General features: G+C 38.1%; 1 protein-coding gene across 2 annotated transcripts in view; it reads left to right on the plus strand.

Annotated features, from left to right (window-relative positions):
- The window catches only part of LOC124710084 (tyrosine-protein phosphatase non-receptor type 13-like), a 242,409-nt gene extending 232,087 nt beyond the window's left edge, over positions 1-10,322 (plus strand). Inside the window, exon 15 of one of the 2 annotated variants that reach the window (XM_047240895.1) lies at positions 6,415-6,541. Coding sequence is in view for 1 of the 2 variants with exons in the window: in XM_047240894.1 (XP_047096850.1) it covers positions 6,415-9,764 (3,350 nt within the window). In the remaining variant the exon portion in view is untranslated. Of the gene's footprint in view, positions 1-6,414 lie in introns of both variants that reach the window. The other variant, XM_047240894.1, reaches the window with a different exon arrangement.
- Positions 10,323-20,184: the final 9,862 nt, after the last annotated feature.

The following is a 20,184-nucleotide window of genomic DNA, read 5'->3' on the forward strand; positions in this document are numbered from 1 at the left end:
CTTTTTACCTACTTGATCCACTGCTGCCTTCACTACTTCATCCCTCAGAGCTACCCGTTCTTCTTCTACTGTATCTGTTTGCCCCATTCCTGTCAATTGTTCCCTTATGCTCTCTCTGAAACTCTGTACAACCTCTGGTTCTTTCAGTTTATCCAGGTCCCATCTCCTTAAATTCCCACCTTTTTGCAGTTTCTTCAGTTTTAATCTACAGTTCATAACCAATAGATTGTGGCCAGAGTCCACATCTGCCCCTGGAAATGTCTTACAATTTAAAACCTGGCTCCTAAATCTCTGTCTTACCATTATATAATCTATCTGATACCTTCTAGTATCTCCAGAATTCTTCCATGTATACAACCTTCTTTTATGATTCTTGAACCAAGTGTTAGCTATGATTAAGTTATGCTCTGTGCAAAGCTCTACCAGATGGCTTCCTCTTTCATTTCGTACCCCCTTCCATATTCACCTACCATGTTTCCTTCTCTCCCTTTTCCTACTCTCAAATTCCATTCACCCATGACTATTAAATTTTCTTCTCCCTTCACTACCTGAATAATTTCTTTTATCTCATCATACATTTCATCAGTTTCTTCATCATCTGCAGAGCTAGTTGGCATATAAACTTGTACTACTGTAGTAGGCATGGGCTTCGTGTCTATCTTGGCCACAATAATGTGTTCACTATGCTGTTTGTAGTAGCTTACCTGCACTCCTATTTTTTTATTCATTATTAAACCTACTCCTGCATTACCCCTGTTTGATTTTGTATTTATAACCCTGTATTCACCTGACCAAAAGTCTTGTTTCTCCTGCCACCGAACTTCACTAATTCCCACTATATCTAACTTTAACCTATGCATTTCCTTTTTTAAATTTTCTAACCTACCTGCCCTATTAAGGGATCTGACATTCCATGCTCCGATCTGTAGAACGCCAGTTTTCCTCCTCCTGATAACGACGTCCTCTTGAGTCGTTATATATACCAAAACTTGGAACCATCTCATTTCTGTGTCAATGGTTTTGGACAACAACCACACAGTGACATTTGTGAAAGCGTGCAGCTATAAGAGGTACTAATGGTGAAGCCAAAGTGATTGCAGACAGAATTGGCAAATTGTTTTATTTACAAGAAAATGGTCCAAAGGTGTGTGTCATTGCTAAGCTGTAAATTAACAAGAGTAATATGCAAATCTGGCAAGCTCGATTAGGCCACCTGAACTAGTGAGATGTGATTACATGCTCAAAAATGAGTATGTTACAGGTCTGAAATCCAGAGATGTTGTTCTCACTAGATGTATTACATGTCTTGAAGGAAAGATCACGTCCACACTCTTCACCAAACGAGTAGGGAACTCAAATGATCTTCTGAAGTTAATCCTCTCTGATGTCTGTGGGCCAATGGCAGAAACTTCTGAACTGGTGTGAGATTTTTTGTGGCCTTTGAAGATGACCGCAGCAAATGGTAAGACATATATTTCCATGACATAAAGGAGAAGTTGTCAACAAATTTGTTGAACTCAAAAACCTCGTTGAAAGTCAGCCTGGTCATAAAATTAAATCTGTTTAGTCCAGCAATGGTAAGGAGTATAGCAATGAAAGGAGTTCAGAACTACAGGAATGCAGTGACATCTAACATCTCCATACACACCACAGCAGAATGGTGTCACTGAACGAAAGCCCTGTCTGTTGGTTGAAGTGACTACTACCATCATTTTGGATCAGAGCAATCAACACAGCTAACTCTGGTATCAAGTGCCATGGAGATTGAATGCCTGCCAGAGCAGGTGGACTTAGTAGCCACTAGGGGGCACTGCAACCATGCAGAACTGCTTGATAACTACTTTGCTTGTCACCCAGTCACTCTGTTCACTCGGGTCTTGGAGATTTGTCTCTTTTGCTCTTGGCCATGTTGTAATCATTGTGGTGACATTTTGTGTAGCACCTCGTTGTTGTCTAGGTTTTTATCTTTGTTCTGATCTGTTGTCTTGTCTGCTGTCATTTGCCTACCATTAGTTTGTGTTACTCTTTTGAAGGTGGCCCTCCTGCCTGGTAGCTTCCTCTGCTTATCCAGTTCTTCTGGAACTTTGACAAGCACACTGATGTATAGCTACTGACAGATGCAGCACTAACAGTGTCCAAAATTGTTGCTTAACCAAAGGGCTATGGAAATAATTCCTCAAGTGTCACACTTGCTCAACAGTTTGTGGCAGGTGTAGATTTTAAAATGTTTCGATTCATGATGTTAACTTCATTTCAAATGCAACAGACATCAATGTCAATGATGCATTATGTGGTCCAGATCATTGAGAGTGGTATGAGGTGTATATGATGTAATCAAGCCACTGGTGAAAAATAATACCTGGGACATTCTAGACAGACCAACAAATGAAAGTTTTGAGGAATAAATACAGAAGTAATAGATTTTTGCTGAGGAGAAAAAGAAAGAAAAGTTGCAAGATGACTCAACCAGCAGTCTGTAGTTGACTTTGGGTAAACATTCTTTCCAGCTGCAAGAATCAATCATTTAGTAGTCATTCCATGATCATATAATCAGAGTAAATCATTAACATGAAAATAAATCCAAAAGTTATGATTTTTTTATTTAGATGGACCTTAATATAAATAACATACAGCTAAGATTTGATGAAACAAGCTTTGTTCATTTGTCACTAAAAAATAAAATGGTATTGTTACAAACATAAGCTAGAAAGTCAAGGATAATGCACATGTATTTGAATGTCTTTTAATATCTGAGGGACTCTTTAGTACAAATAGAAACTTGTAGAATTTACATAACTTATAAGGGCCAGTATGTATGAAAATATACCAGACATTAAATAAATTTACCATGACTAGTATAAAGCAAAACAAATAAATATTATGGATGTAACATTTTAATGTTGCAGGTGTAGCACATACATTTAACCTTATAGTGAAGGACTGAAACTATGTACCTAACAATGCTAAAATCATTGCATAGTGACAAATTTGTGAATAAATGAAGAACATTCAGATAACAGAAAAAATTAGTTTAAAATGTTTAATTTAATTTCAGTAAAAGTTAACCTTTCACGAGAATCTGTGGTAGGTTCATGTAAAGTACATGTAACTTGGCAAATACCAGCTTCACTAGTATCGTCCTTTCTGGCCATACAGATTTATTCCCTACTCTCTTATCTTAAGGAACTTAACTGATTTTTTTAACACTGACAACTTGTCCAGCAAATTTGTGTAAATGTCAGATTCTGTTGTAACAAAAAGCCACAGACCAAAACACAATGAAAAGTTTTCATCATTGCAACTGTTAATGAAAGAATTTAGGAATGTTTCTTCCTTATCGGTCTGGTCTACAACACATTTGAAATTGCAGTGTGCACCATCTCCCTTAGACAGCAAACCTATTTTAACTGTATATTTCCCAATGGTGTACACACTGTGGACTTGGTAAGTGTTTGAACGAGATGAGTCACTCCAGTGCAACTGTAATTTGTCAGCATGGTTTTTTACCTCCTCTGCTGGAACATCTGTTATATTAACTTTATCAGTTACAGATTCTGTAAGTTGTACAAATCACCTGTGGAGGCTTCAATCATTTGGGAAATCAACAGGAAAAATTACGGTTTTGTTAGCGGTGTGTGTGATAAGACTTCCTGTGAAACATTACTAAATGCCTTCTCTGTAAACCACCTAGAACAGACAGTTCAGAACCCCACTCATTATGGAAATATATTGGATCTAATAGTAACAAATAGATGTGACCTTTTCAAGTATGTACATGAAGAAACTGGTATAAGTGACCCTGATGCATTTGTGGTTACAGCTATTACCAAAGTACAAAGGGACTGTAAAACAAGCAGAAAGATATTCATATTAAGTAAACTAGATAAAAATCAGTAGTGTCACACGTCAATGAGGAACTTGAAACTTTCGAAACCGGGCAGGAGCATGTAGAACTACTATGGCTCACATTAAAAAGAATAATTGACCATGCAATTAATAGGTATGTACACAGTAGAAGAGTTTTTAATTGGAGGGACACTGCAAAGAAACTTCTAATGAAACAGAGATCACTGCATAATACGTGTAAAGAAAAGGATAGGACTACAGATAGAGAGATACTGAATGAAACGTTTGGTTATCAAGTGAAAATGTGTGAAGCCTTCAGTGATTACTGTAGCAGAATATTGTCAAATGATTTTTCACAAAATCCAAAGAAATTCTGGTCATATGGAAAGGCTGTTAGTGGAACCAAAGTTAGGTGTCCAGTCCATAGTGAATGAAACAGCAACTGAAATTGAGGGTAGAAAAGCAAAAGCTGAAATGCTTAAATCTGTTTTCAAATGCTCTTTTACAAAGGAAAGCCAGGGGTATTGCCCTGTACCACTGAAAAGATGAGTAAAATTAGTGTCAGTGGTATTTAGAAACAGCTGAAATCATTAAAACTGAACAAAACTCAAGAGCCTGATGGAAACCCAATCAGATTCTGTACTGAATTTGCTGCTGAGTTAACCTCTCTTCTAACTATAATCTATCATAGATCCCTTGAACAAAAAATAATTCCCAGTAGCTGGAAGAAAACCCATGTAACACATGTCTACAAGAAGGCTAGCAGAAGTGATCCACAAAGCTACTGCCCATTATCTTTGACATTAACTAGTTATAGAATATTAGAGCATATCTGGAGCTCAAACACAATGAGATATCTTGAACAGAGTGGCTTCCTCCATGTCAAGCAGCATAGATTCTGAAAACATCGATCGTGTGAAACCCAACTCACACTTTTCTTACATGATATAATGAAAGCTTTGGATCAAGGTACATAGATGCAGTATTTCTTGAGTTCCAAAAAGCAGTTGACTTGGTACCACACCTATATTTATTGTCAACAAGTTTGATCATATGGGGTATCAACTAAAATTTGTGACTTGATTGAGAACGTTTTGGTAGGGAGGACACAGAATGTTATATGGGATGGGAAAGTCATCATCAGATGTAGATGTAACTTGGGGGTGTGCCCCAGGGAAGTGTGTTGGAACAATTGCTGTTCATGTTGTACATTAGTGAATGACTTATTGGCAATATTAACCTCAGACATTTTGCAGATGATGCAGTTATCTGTAATGAAGTACTGTCTGATGAAAGAAGCTACATAAATATTCAGTCAGACCTTGGTAAGATTTCAGAGTGGTGCAAAGATTGGCAACTTGATTTAATGTTCAGAAGTGTAAAATTGTGCACTCTACAAACCAAAGAAAATAGTATCCTATGATCATAATATCTGTGAGTTACAGTTAGAACTGGCCAACTCATACAAGTACCTGGGTGTAACACTTTGTAGGAATATGAAATGGAATGACCACATAGGCTTAATTGTGGGTAAAGCAGATGGTAGACTTTAGTGCTAGAATACTGGGGAAGTGCAATTAGTCTGTAAAGTAGATTGCTTACAAATCACTTGTGTGACTCATTCTAGAGTATTGTTCAACTGTGTAGTACCCTCACCAAATAGTACTAACGGGGGATATTGAATGTATACAGAGGAGGGCAGAACAAATGGTCACAGGTTTGTTTAACCCATTGGAGAGTGTTGCATTGACATTGAAGAAACTGATCTGGCAGACTCTTGATGGTAGATGTAAACTTGAACTCTTGAAGGTAGATGTAAACTATCCTGAGAAAGTCTACTAACAAAGTTTGAAGAACCAGCTTTAAATGATGATTCCAGGAATATACTACAACCCCCTATGTATCACTCTCATAGGAATCGTGAGGACAAGGTTAGAATAATTACAGCATGCACAGAGGCATTTAAACAATTGTACTTCCTGTTGCACTCTATACATGAATGGAACTAGAAGAAACCCTAATAAATGATACAATGGGATGTACCATCTGCCATGCGCTTCACAGTGATTTGCAGTATTGATGTAGAGGTAGATGTAGATATGCAGATTTGGATATAAGACTTGTTGATGTAGGTGTGGATAAGGGACTCTGTGGGTAATACAGACAAACAATAAAAATATGCATTTTATTTTCTTGTAACTGAATTATTAAGAAATTATTCTAAAGTTGCTTCACTGATATATGTAGGTGTACTCTTGGATGAATATATGTGCTGTATGGATACTTCTCAGTATTATTCTACTGAAATAGTTGTATCTGTGATATAGAGTGATATTTAATAACCTACTTATGATATGTTTTGGCTAAAACAGTGATTTGCACTTTTTGAACAGAAAATTGATTTTTCTTTTTAAAATATTTATTATAAGTTAAGTTCATCTATACCTACAGTTTCATTCATGTACGATCTTCCACATCTCTCCACAATATTTTTTATCCATCCTTGATTTGTATCTTTACTCTTGCTGTACTTTCTATCTAAGACATGTACCTTTTTGTTTGTTTCAGGTTTTAGTGATCCTGCTCCTCCTGTCCCTGTTCCAAGGATTAGAAAACAATTGAAAACACCAAAATTGCAAAATGAACATAGTGGCATAAATACCCAGATAGCACCAAGAATCATACCTCCAAAAAGAAGGAAAAAATCAAATACTTCATCAGAACTTGAGTACATTATGTATGCTACAAATGAAACAGAGATGGAATGTTCACATGTTAATTCAGAAGGTGGCCTAACTGACAAAACTCTAGGCTGTAACAAAATAACGGTGATGAATAGTGTGGATACTTTCAACCTAGCAGCAGAGTGTCCAGATAGAATCAATAACTATTTTAATTTTGTCAAGCCAAAACCCTATTATCCCAGTTCCAACACTCTATACACTGCTAAAATGTGTGACACTCAAGAGGATGATGATAGTGGTGTATACTTTGCTGAAAGTACATCACTAGAATCACAGAAATATGATCAGTCAGAGGTGAAACAAAATGTGACAACAGATGCGAAATACGAAAAAATTTTTCAAAATGAGAGTAATTATAGCAATAATCTTAGAAATGGTAGTAATAAACAAAACAGTGATTTATTTAAAGGCATTTATACACATACAAATGAACAAATTACAAACAAAAACACTCCAGCTGCATTGCATACTTCATCAGAATGTGATGATCAGGTTGATCCATACTGCTCAACAAATATTTCTCAGGACAGTGACAATAAGAATCTGAAGACAAAAGAAATTATAGGTTATGTTACATCATGCTGTTCTAAAGCTAACATTGTACAGAATGAACAATACAGAAGCAAGGAAGATAATAGGGATGTGCCACATGTCTTAGCATTATCTGATAGATCTCACTCTACAGCCCTAGATAATAGCTGCAAGAAATTGTATGATAAAACTGATTTTAAAGAGTACTCTACAGAAAACACTGAATGTACTGTGAAAGAAACATCATTTAATTTAAACTGTGGGAATAATGGATCCCATAAAGAATTAGCAATAAACAATGATGATATCTCAGAGATAGTGGACAGATTTTTGTTGCTCGATGTTCAAAATTGCTCCAGCAATGAGCCTCGAGAGCTGCAAGAAAATGTGGGCCAACAGAAGTACAAATTTCCTCACAAAGAAGAACTCCCTAAAACAAAGGAGGATCCTCTTGTAGAGATATCAAAAAAGTTTAGCATGTTCTTGTGTGACATGTTGGGTAGTAGTAGTCTTCGAAATGCAGTTTCAGATGCGGTTGTTGAGCCTCTTCCTACTTCACACTCTTGGCTATCAACTGTTGATATTAATTCCAAATATGAAAACTGTAAAGACCAGAAAACTTCTGTTACTGAACATTTTAAATCCCAGAGAGCTCTCAGAGATAAACATTCTAAATGTGATAAACATTTTACAAATGTTGTAAAACAAAATAATGATGGTCATATAGATGTCAACAAGAATGTTCTTGCAGAAGTGGAAAACAGACTGGATCATAGTGAAGAGGCACATGTAAGGAAGGATTCTGAAAACAATACTTCAAACTTCTTGAAAAGTATTAGTATCATGGATTTAACTGATGAAAGTTGCAGTGCAAAGATTGATGATAGCCTTCCAAACAATAATGTTGATAATGTAAATAAAAGTTTAGACATTGAATGCAGTAATCATGTAGAAAGTGACAGTAAAACTGGCCAGTCATGTAGGAATCATAACTCTGCTGTAGATGATACAGAGGTATCATATCTGTCCACTGCAACAGAAATGGAAAGCAAGTTAGATGGTGGTAGAGAGGCAGAAATAAAAAAGGATTCTGAAACAAATGCTATAGATGTTGAAAAAAATGTCAGTGTTATGGACTTCACTGATCTAAGTTCCACTACAGAAGTATCAACTGTTCTTGACACCAGTGATAGTAATGCTATAAGTAAAAACATACAGACAGAATGCACTAATGATGTAGAAGGTGACAAAAAACTCAACTTGTTATGCAATTTTCAGAATTCTGTTGCTGCGGATAATCTAGAGACATCATATAAACTGATTGCAACAGAAAGAGAAAGCAAACTGAATACTGATGAAGAGGAACAGATGCAAAAGGATTCTGAAGCAAATGCTACAAACGTAATTTCCTCTAAAAGGTCACCAGTTGTTCTTGAGAACAGTAATAGTAATTCTGTAAGTGAAAACTTACAGACTGAATGCAGCAATCATATGGAACGCAACGGAGAACTTAATCTGTCATACAGCTTTCATAATTTTGTTGCAGGGACTATAGAGGCATTGTACCAACCCTCTGTAATGGAAACAGAAAGCAAAATGAACCTTAATGAAGAGGCAGAGACACAAAAGGATTCCGAAACAAATACCATGAAACTTGTGAAAAATGCTAGTGGTACAGATTTCCTTCAGGAAAATTCCTATGGAGAAGTACCAGAGTTTTCTGAGAACAGTATCGTTGATGACCTAAATGAATTCTTACAGCCTGAATGTTGTAATTATGTTGAAGATAACAAAGAACTTAAACTGACATGGAGTAGTCAGAATTCTGTTGTGAACAATTCAGATATCATTGAAGGAAATGTACCATCAGAGACTGAAGGAGGAACCAGGTTAGTCCTTGGACATAACATATTATTATATGGTAAAAGCAAAGAAGCCATATATGAATTAAAAAACAAAAATATTACTGTCAATAACACAAAGAAAAAATCAGTGAAGTTCAATGATACTGTTAACATAATCAACAAGGTAGAATATGCTTTACAGAGAAATCGAAGTATTAGCATAAATGAAGAAAAACAGGTATTTAAAAGGGACTCATGGACAACTGAAAGCTGTATGAAATCTAAAAGAAGGGAGGTTGCTGAAAATGATTCCGATGATTCTGAAAATATGGTTGAAGAACATGATCTGTGGAAAAGTTATAATGAAGAACTTTGTGAAAAGCCAAAGAAGTCATCCCTACCATCTTTTGAAAGTTTCCTCGCCACGAGCTGTGGAACTGTGGGGATTAAAACAGAGGAAGAAAAAATTCATGAACATGAACTTTGGACCAGTGACAATAATCAAATTAATAAATGTAGAGATACTCATCTGCCTTCATTTGAAAGTTTTATTTCAAAAACATCAAAGAATAATCACACAAATCAGACTCCAAGCTCAGACCAGACAGAGTTAAAGCATGGAAAATTAACAGTATTTGGAAGTTCCATTTCAGAATGTGAGGCACACAATAGTCTCCCTGAAGCCCCATCTCCTCCAAAGTGTTCAGCTTTCCATGAAATTTTGCTTGATGCTACGTTCTGGACCAAACAAAAAAGCCCTGATAATGCCACAGGGCCACCTAAAAGTGAGTATCAGTAGATATCCCTCAACATGTTTATATGCTTTATACAACCATGACCACGTTGTAATCATGCTGTGTGTTAATCAAAGACTGTGTTATTTGTAGAAAGGTACAGACCTCATTAGCCAAAAATGCTAATGGCCGAGAATGTAGCTCTGATATGCGCAATATTATTAACTGCTTTGCTAGGAAACGTATATTTGTGGTACCCCATGAAGAGTATTATTTTTAAATTAGTATTTATTGTAGCCTAGTTTGTAATAGCATATTGTTGGATACAAAATGTTAGTAGAAATGAAGCAGTATTTTTACATTATTTTTTTGTAACAGACTCTTTCAGTAAAAAAATTAGACTGAATAAAAGTGTTGTCAAAAACTAAGCATGACACCTAATGTGTATTATGATAACTATCAGACAAGGTGCATAGACAGTAATAAACCATTGTGACTGTGAATTGAATTTTGTAATCTCAGCGTAGTTACCATGGAGTATTTGCAGGTTGTGTTCAGTACTTGTATTTACTCTTGATAGTGAACATGTATTTGACAATGAGAATATATATATTACCTAAGTGTTCATATATTTTATTTATATGATAAATAAATCACAAAATTGCAACACCAATAATTTCATTTGAAATAAACTTTGAATGTTTTTCAAAAGAAATGTACATTAATTTATTGTAAATAGAAAGAAAGTGTACTGGTCACTCTGTATTTCATCTGTTATTTGTTATTGGAAGCACATATTAAGCCACATCTCTAATTTATTATCAGTGAAGAGTTTCTTCCCCTCCATCCTTTTCCAGTCCTATCTTGTACTTTGTCCAAAACTTTGTCATCAGTTTTCTTAAAATTTGTTATCTATGAAAAGCTGTTTACCATGGATCCATTTTCAGTGTAAACATGAACTTTGTCTTTAAAGACCTTGTCATGAACAGAACATTTAATGTCCTATATTTTCCTGGTATTGTAGGTTCGTAAATGAAGGAAAATGATAAACATGAACATATTTAAAAACTTTGGCAATAACTTATTCCTATAGTGTACACACATAGAGCTGAACAGTAACATGACATCAGGCTAAAAAAAAGTTTTAAAAAAAGTAGTAGAACAGTAGTGGAGATAACTAATGCAGATCACACACATTTATGGAGTCATACGAAAATTTGTGTACATTTCAAGAACTGTGAACATGTTCTACAGAATTATTAGAGTGTTACTAGACTGAGAACAACATTTTAATTTCCTGGGACAATTGTTTAAAAGAATTAATACACACACTTTTACAGTTATTAGCATATGCACTACTGTGCAGAATGCATCTCTACACTGTACTTATAGTTTCAGTTAGAAAGGTAGTTAAGAGCATTATATGTGCTGTTGATCATGTATCCTAATAACACATAGCAAGATAGTTTTCAAGCTATTTGACATAATTTGTATTTGAATATGGATGCACCCAAAGCACTTACAACAAATACTGTATTTGGTACAGTAAAAGAAATAATTATTAAATCAAGGGAAAATCCAGGATGTAATATAATCGAATCGGTTAGACCTTCAGTGAGAGAGCACCACGAGTTCCTACTGGTAATAAGCCACATACACCATTCGTTTATTACATATTTTTATGAGCTTTAAACAGGAGCGACATATTTTCAGTTATCTGTTTAGTTACCAGTTTATTTTTGTAATCTCTTGTGTCTTTGAGTGTTTAATAGGCACAACCTTTTATTTTAATAACAGTGTAGCATAGAGACCGCTGTTGTTATCAATCATTGTATTGACCCTAGTATCATAAAGGCTTTGGTTTGATTTGGTTAAAACAGCTCAGGGTTGGTTAGACCATCAGTGAGAGAGCACCATGACTTCCTGCTGCTAATAAGCCAAATACACCGTTCGTTTATTACAAATTTTTCGAGCTTCTAACAGGAGGAACTTCAGTAATAGAAGGAACTGTGTTTGCTGTGTACAGATGCGAGCTCAGTTGTTGACCCTTCACTCACAACTCCAGGCTGTGTTGGCTTCTGTCAAACAGCTTGAGGCTGCTGCCAAGGGGCATCACTGTGGGGGGTCAGATGCAGGTATGCGAGGGACGTCGAGCACATCCCACGTGTCCCCCGATTGGTCCACTGCTGTGGTTGCCCTGGGTACTGCCTGCACTGAGGTTGATCCCTCACCCGTGGTCAAGCGGGAGATCATTCCAAAGTCTGGCCGGCAGCGAAAGACTTTCTGAGAGGCCGATCGTAGGGCCTCCCTGGTTCGTTTGATGCACTGGTTTTGAACATTATCTGTAGCTGACAAAATCTCTGAGCTGGATGCAGTTGTCCACCCTGTTCCAGAGGAAGCTTCTCAGCGAGCAAGGACTGGGCATTCACAGAGGGTGGATTTGCTGGTAGTTGGGAGCTCCAACATTAGGCGTGTAATGGGGCCCCTTAGGGACATGGCTGCCAAGGAGGGGAAGGAAGCCAGTGTGCACTCTGTGTGCATACTGGGGGGAAGTCATTCCAGATGTGGAAAGGGTGCTTCTGGTTGCCATGAGGAGTAAAGGGTGCAGCCAACTGCCCATGTTGGTACCAATGACATGTGTCACTTTGGATTGTAGGAGATTCTTTCTGGTTTTGGGCGGTTAATGGAATTGGTAAAGACTGCCAGTCTTGCTTGCGATGTTAGGGCGGAGCTCACCATCTGCAGCAGCATCATCAGAACCGACTGTGGTCCTTTGGTACAGAGCTGAGTGGAGGGTCTGAATCAGAGGCTCGGGCGGTTCTGTGACCATGTAGGCTGCAGATTCCTTGACTTGCGCCATCGGGTGGTGGGTTACTGGGTTCCACTTCAGCAGCTTCACAGGTAGCGGGGGCTCTGTGGAAGGGACTGGGCAGTTTTTTAGGTTAGAGGGTCTCAGGAAACCACATAAAGGGCGTCCATCTAAAAAGGGGCAGGTAAAACACAGTAAGGTAGTTGTAGAAACGATCGGTATCTTAGTTGTAAATTGTCGTAGCTGTATTGGGAAAGAACCACAGCTCCAAGCCCTGGTAGCCAAAGCTAGAAATAAGTTCAACTGAAATTTTTTCAAACAACCTAACAGTATTCAGAAATGCAATTGGTGGTGGAGTGTTTATTGCTGTCAGAAGTAGATTACCTTGTAGTGAAATTGAAGTAGATATTTCCTGCGAAATAGTTGGCAGATGTTATACCTGGCAGTTGCCGCTAGGCTGAATAATGTAACACCTGCAACCATAAAAAAGAAACGCAAAGTATATCTATTTAAAAAAAACTGCTAAAAATGCTTTTAATGCCTTTTTAGGAGACAGCCTCCATTCCTTCCGATCTGATCACGTAAGCGTAGAAAAGATGTGGAATGATTTCAAACAGATAGTATCAACGGCAGTTGAGAGATATATACCACGTAAACTAATAAGTGATGGTACTGAACCCCCATGGTACACCAAACGGGAAGCTCGCTGTTGCAGAAGCAACGAAAAAGGCATGCCAAATTTAAAAGAATGCAAAATCCCCAAGATTGGCAAAGTTTTGCAGAAGTTCGAAATGTAGTGCGTACTTCAATGCGAGATGCTTTTAATAATTCCCACAACGAAACTCTGTCTCAGAATCTGGCAGAAAACGCAAAGAGATTCTGGTCATACATGCAGCACACCAGTAGCAAGACCCATTCAGTACCTTCACTGCACGGTAACAACGGTGAAGTCACTGATGACAGTACCACTAAAACAGAGTTATTAAACACGGTTTTCCGAAACTCCTTCACCAAAGAAGATGAAGTGAATATTCCTGAATTCAAATCAAGAACAACTGCCAAAATGAGCAACATAGATGTAGATGTCCTTGGTGTAGCAAAGCAGCTTAAATCACTTAATAAAGGCAAGCTTCCGGTCCAGATTGTATACAAGTCCCGTTCCTTTCAGAGTATGCTGATACAATAGCTCCATATTTAACATTTATATACAACCGCTCGCTCACAGAAAGTTCCGTACCTAAAGACTGGAAAATTACTCAAGTGACACAGTAGGGGAGACTGGGGACAAAAGTAACAGGGTTTGAAAGTAACATCCCGCCCCTACCTTCGCATGTAGCTCCGAAATTCACGTGATTCAAACAATGTATTCCCTTCATGTTTCCCAACTGCGTACCAATTTTTAGCCAGTATTGGGGAGTCTCTGTTGAGTGTGGCGCAGTAAAACGTTTTTTCAGTCTCTCACGTAAGTTTTCTCAATTTTCTTAGTTTTATGATAAAGGTGGCATTACGCTGTAAACGTAAGTCTACTGTAGTAATTTAACTATGTGAAACTTTCAGTTTGATGCCACCATTATCAACTTTTTCATTATATTGCTTAGATTGTGCCTAAAATATCAATTAAACAGAAAAGCGTGATCAGGGACAAAAGAAACATTACTGCTGGGGACGAAATTAACAGTGTTTCTCTCGTGCCCGTTACTGAAAAAGTATTATTAGATGCAGGTCCCCCCCCCCTTTTTTTTTGTACGTTGCGAACAGTAAATTAGGTATGATACTGTTAGGGGTAGCAGTGTCTTGCTGAACAAACTCGTTTTTACTGAACAGACTCGTTATTTACTTAGTTTTTTTCGTTACAGGGAATTATGTCACGAAGATGGGTTAGGATGGTTACAAGTGGACTAACTCCTACTACTGTATATCAAACTGCGGCAGATGATGTTGCAAATTATAATATAGGTATTAAAGCAGCAGTAAAGAGACGTAATGTATGCCATGTGACATTGCATCGGTACATTAAAAAGAAAGAGAAACGTATGAATGATAGCAGCACACCAATGCCTTGTGTTGGATATAGAAGTGTAAAACTAGTGTTCTCTGATGAACAAGAAAAAATTATAACAGAATACGTGATTAAGCCGTCGGAGATATTTTACGGACTATGCCCTAAGAATATCCATAAATTAGCTCACGAAATGGCAACGACAAACAATATACCAATTCCATCACATTGAGTCGACAATCACTGCTGGTCCAGACTGGTTTTCAGCATTCATGAAGAGGAATCCCCAGTCGTCTATTCGGTCGCCTCAATCCACACGTTTTGCTCGAGCAACGAGCTTTAATCCAACAAATGTGAATGCTTTTTTTTTTCAACAACCTGGATAGCATTATGGAAAGATATAAGTTAGAGCCCATAGACATCTGGAAAATGGACGAGACAGGTGTCACCACTGTTCAGAAACCAAACAAGATTGTTGCTCAACAGGGAATAAAGCAGGTAGGAGCTATCACGTTGGCTGAAAGAGGCACTCTTGTCACTGTTGCTAGTGTCATCAGTGCTCAGGGAAACAGTACACCACCTCTTTTTGTATTCGCTTGCTTGAGGTATCATGACCATTTTATTCTAGACGGTCCTATTGGTTGATTTGGAGCAGGAAATGCGTGTGGCTGGATGCAAGAGGAAGAATTTTTGTTATTCTTGCACCATTTCGTAAAATTTGCTAAACCAACTCCTGAGCACAAATATTTACTGCTTCTCAACAATTACAAATCTCATATATCCATCAGAAGCCTGAATTTTTGCAAAAGCAAGGGGATTGTTATACTGTCATTCCCACCGCACTGTACACACAGGTTGCAGCCTCTAGACCGTTCAGTTTATGGTCCATTTAAAAAGATGGTGAATTCTTTTGCTGACAAATGGATCAAGAATCATCCAGGAAAGACCATGTCAATTTATGACATCCCTCCTATTGTAAAGGAAGCACTTCCACTTGCTGTAACTCCCAAAAACAGTGCAGCAGGGTTTCACTGCACAGGCATAGTACCATTTAATAGGAATGCGTTCAGTGAAATCGATTTTGCACCATCTTCTGTCACTGATCGCTCAGCACAAGCGTCCAGTTACGGAAAGCGAACTATGTCCTTAGCAGAATCATTAGCGATTTCTAGTGACCCATCTGAAGCTGGAAGGACATCTAATCCTGGTCTAATAGCAATATGCGAGAAAACACTTTCAAATGTCGCAGCCTGTGATGCAGGACCTAATGGTTTATAATCATCTTCGTCAGTTCGCGCAGCATTTTCACCCGAAGGTGTTTGTCCGTTACCAAAAGCAGGTCCAAGGCAAGAAACAAGAAAAGGAAGAAAAAGGAGAAAATCTGCAATTTTGACCGACACTCCAGAGAAACTGGCTATAGAAGAAGCGCTAAAGGCCCGTTCCCAGGCGTAAAAAGCGGAAAAGAAGCTAAATTTATAAAGCAGCCGGCCAAGAGTGCGAAAGCAGAAAAAACCTGAAGAATCATCATGCGAAGACAATGATAGCTACTGCCTTGTATGTGCTTTCCGCCACAGTCGTCCCAAAGAGAAGTGGATTCAGTGTTGGGAATGTAATGTTTGGTCTCATGTTGCTTGTACCAAAGGGGGGGGGGGGGGGGAGGATATTTACGTGTGCCACAATTGTGAATCTGAATAGGACTAAGATATGCAATACTTTTCTCTTTTATTGACTCACTGAACATTTGCTCATAAAGCCTGAATTCGTGCAGTGCTATTTATTACTATTTCAATTAATATAATAATTGTAAACGAATGAGAATTGACGTTTATTGATGTTTAATGTTTTGTACTTTAAGTTACTGTATGAGTCCTTTAGGTAACAAATGTGGCTTAACTTATTATGCTGCTTTCGTAACCTGCCTGTGTTACTATCGTCCCCAGTAACGGGGACAAAAGTAACAGGTACACTGATGTCTTAAAATTAGTTTTACAAATACCAAATATATGTAATTTTGGAAACTAAATTCATTTGTGTTGGGAAAGCTTCACAGAACACACACATTAGTTCCCTTTGTTTCAAAAGTTTATAGAGAGGCAGTAAAAAACTGCAATATGCAGAATGTTTCTTTTGACCACGGTCTCCCCTATTCAAAAAGGGATATAGGTGTAATCCGCTGAATTACAGGCCCATATCACTAAGGTCGGTTTGCAGTAGGGTTTTGGAACACATACTGTGTTCAGACATTATGAATTACCTCGTAGAAAACGATTTATTGACACGTAGTCAGCACGTATTCAGGAAATATCGTTCTTGTAAAACGTAACTAGCTCTTTATACTCATGAAGTAATGAGTGCTATTGACAGGGGATGTCAAATTGATTCCATATTTTTAGATTCCCGGAAGGCTTTCGACACCGTTCCTCACAAGCGTCTTCTAGCCAAACTGTGTGCCTATGGAGTACGACCTCAGTTGTGCGACTGGATTCGTGATTTCCTGTCAGAAAGACCACGGTTCATAGTAACAGACGAGAAGTCATCAAGTAAAACAAAAGTAATATCCAGCATTCCCCAAGGAATTGTTCGTGCTCTACATTAAGGACATAGGAGACAATCTGAGTAGCCCTATTAGATTATTTGCAGATGATGCTTTCATTTACTATCTTGTAACGTCATCAGATGACCAAAATGAATTGCAAAATGATTTACATAAGATGTTTGTATGGTGTGAAAAATGGCAGTTGACCCTGAATAAAGAAAAGTGTGAAGTTATTCACATGAGTACTAAAAGAAATCCGCTTAATTTGGATTACGCGATAAGTCACCCAAATCTGAAGGCTGTAAATTCAACTAAATAGTTAGCTATTAAAATTACAAATAACCTAACCTGGAACGATCACATAGATACTGTTGTGCGTTGAGTAAACCAATGACTACGATTCATTGGAAGAACACTGAGAAGGTGCGACAGGTGTTCATTAACCCTCTGCCAGGTACTTTATTGTGAACAGCAGAGTAATCACGTAGCTGTAGATGAAGACATATATAAGAGGATAGAAGATGGACTGAGCTTTATACATGCCCCTAAGATAGAACAGTAACTGAATGTGGTTTTGGACAAATCCTTCAGAGAGCATGGAAGCGATTTAGCATTGGGAAAAGAGGGAACAACAGTGAAGTTAGTAGGAAAGACTGTGTCAGTGTGGAACATGCAAGTGTGTTCAGGGAAGGTGGCAAGTATTTACATAAGGTGGCAAGGGCCTGGGCAGAGGGCTGTCGGGAGAAACAATGAGAAAACTGCAAGTATTAATTCTTCTACTGTACCAATACTGTTAGTTTGTTAGTAAAAATTCTTTTCTGGAATAAGAGAAATTGCTTAAGTGAAACTTCATAATTTGCTTTCAAACTTGGCTTTGCCATTTATCAGACATTTAAGCCCTTAGGTGCTTTATCAAATCAAATCAAATCATATCAAAGATTGTTATAACAGTTCTATTGGTCCTTTCTGAACTACAGTCAATTTTACTGAAACATTTGGTACTTGATCAATAATTTCTGTAAGAGTAGCACGCAACCTGTGCTAGGCTCTTCATTGCCTGCTTTAAGTTCACCAATTCGTTTCCTTACTCAGTCTGCTTTGAGCATTTGTATTTTGGTAGAATTTTGCACACAGCATAATTTATTGATAATAGACACTTTGTTTAAGAATCATGAAAGAAGACTGTGTACATAGAAGAGGTATGGAACATGAGAAGGTTTCAGATTAAAACAGAAAGAGGATTTGTAACCACATTTTAAACTATAAGGTGTTTTCAGAGGCAACTGTCTATCTTGACCGTAATTTATTGGTTGTGAACTGTAGATTAAAACTGGAGAAATTGCAAAAACGTAGAAAATTATTGAGATGGGACCTGGATAATTGAAGGCACCAGAGGTTGTTGAGAGTTTGAGAAAACATTAGGTAATCTTAGATTGAAACGCGGGAATGGAGTACAGTAGAGGTCAAATGAGTAGCTTTGAGAGATAAAATAGGGAAGGTAGCAGAGAATCACATACGCAAAAAGACAAGGCCTTACAGAAATTCTTTGATATCTGACGCAGGAGGTATGAAAGGAGAAAGACTAAAAATTTCTAAAATGAAGCAAAAGAAAGGAAATATGTGTCCAAAACATGAAACTGACAGAAAGTGCAAAATGACTAGAGGACAAATGCAATGCTGCAGAAGCATGCATAACTAGAGGAAAGGTAGATGGCACTAATAGGAAACTTAAAAGGACCTTTGGAAAAAAAGAAAAGCAGCTTTATGAATGTTAAGAGCTGAGATGGCAAGCCAGCACTAAGCATGTCTGCATTGTGGGTTTCACCAATGTTGAAAGGACTTGAAGTTCTTCCCTCAACTCCAGCGAATCAACGTCGCTCGACTCGTTGTCTTGCAAAAGCTCTGTGAAGTTTCTATATTTTTCGCCCAAGCTATCAGAAGGCGTATTATTCTGCGTGCCGATGTAGTACAGAAAATCAAAATGAGTGAATCTCTCATCCATAGATGTACTGATCACGTCTAAAAGTTAATAGTAGAATTCAATCTTGTAACATTTTGTTGGATCCTCTGTTGTCTCATCTCTTTCTTAGTAGGTTTTTGCTTGGTCGCCGGGAAAGACGTATCTGCGGTAACGCTAGATCTTTTAGCTGTAATTATGTGGCCAATTATTTGGAATCGATCACGAAAGATACAAGCTTTTCTTCTGTTCTGTAGTTCTCAAATACACTGTTGTGCTGTCTAGCATTCGCACGGCCGCAGAAACATTTATGACAGTGCTTTGGAAGGTCTTATTGACTAGACTGCTGAGAAGCAGTACGTCGCACGAGATTACCAGAGAAGTAAGAAAAGTGTAATTTATTCGCAAGCGCTGTGCCTTCGTGAGCGGTCATGCCATCGAATTCTTCTGATATGCGAACATGTGCGTAAACTCCTAAAATCTGAAACCTCATGGGAGTTTACATCAGTGCTACTTTCCCACCTAGTGCCGCTCAGCAACTTCAGCGTCAGGTTAGGCAGATACTTGTTCAACACAACGGAGGATGAGAAGAAACTGTACAAGTTCTTCAATGTAGAAAACACGGAAACAGCGCATTGGGAAGACAGCGGAATCGTTACAACAAGAATCAATGAATGATTGCTACAAAGATTAGCTGTAATGCACAGGGTTGAAGCGCCTGTTGTCGGCGTTTTTAGGACAGTCTTCAGCTTCTTCAATGCGCTGGGGAGGACGTCGCATGACCAAAGTCGTTGAACGCAATCAACAATAATTTCCAGTCATCTTCCGGCATCTGAGTCAATTGTCTTCAAGTGTAGGCGCGCCTTTAATACTATCCCCGGTGGTGACGACCGTAACCGATCTCTTTCCGGTATTTTTCGAGTCGGGTCGCCTAATTTCAGTTCCGCCTGATGCGTCGTTCTCGGAGCTTCCCTCATAAACCAGGTTTTCAGTCGAGTGGAAGCCTGTTGAATATCTCGGGGATGCCCCACTATCAACATTGCTGTTGTCTCTGGTTATCACAGGGATGTTATCGTCAGCTTTGTGGTGATAGCCTCAAGATGAAGATGTAGCTTCAGTAGTTCCACTAGTTTCATCGATCTGTGGCTCAGCATCCATCTTTCCACCCTAGATGCTACTAGGTC

Source organism: Schistocerca piceifrons, chromosome 1 (genome assembly GCF_021461385.2).
Source record: "Schistocerca piceifrons isolate TAMUIC-IGC-003096 chromosome 1, iqSchPice1.1, whole genome shotgun sequence".
NCBI lineage: Eukaryota > Metazoa > Arthropoda > Insecta > Orthoptera > Acrididae > Schistocerca > Schistocerca piceifrons.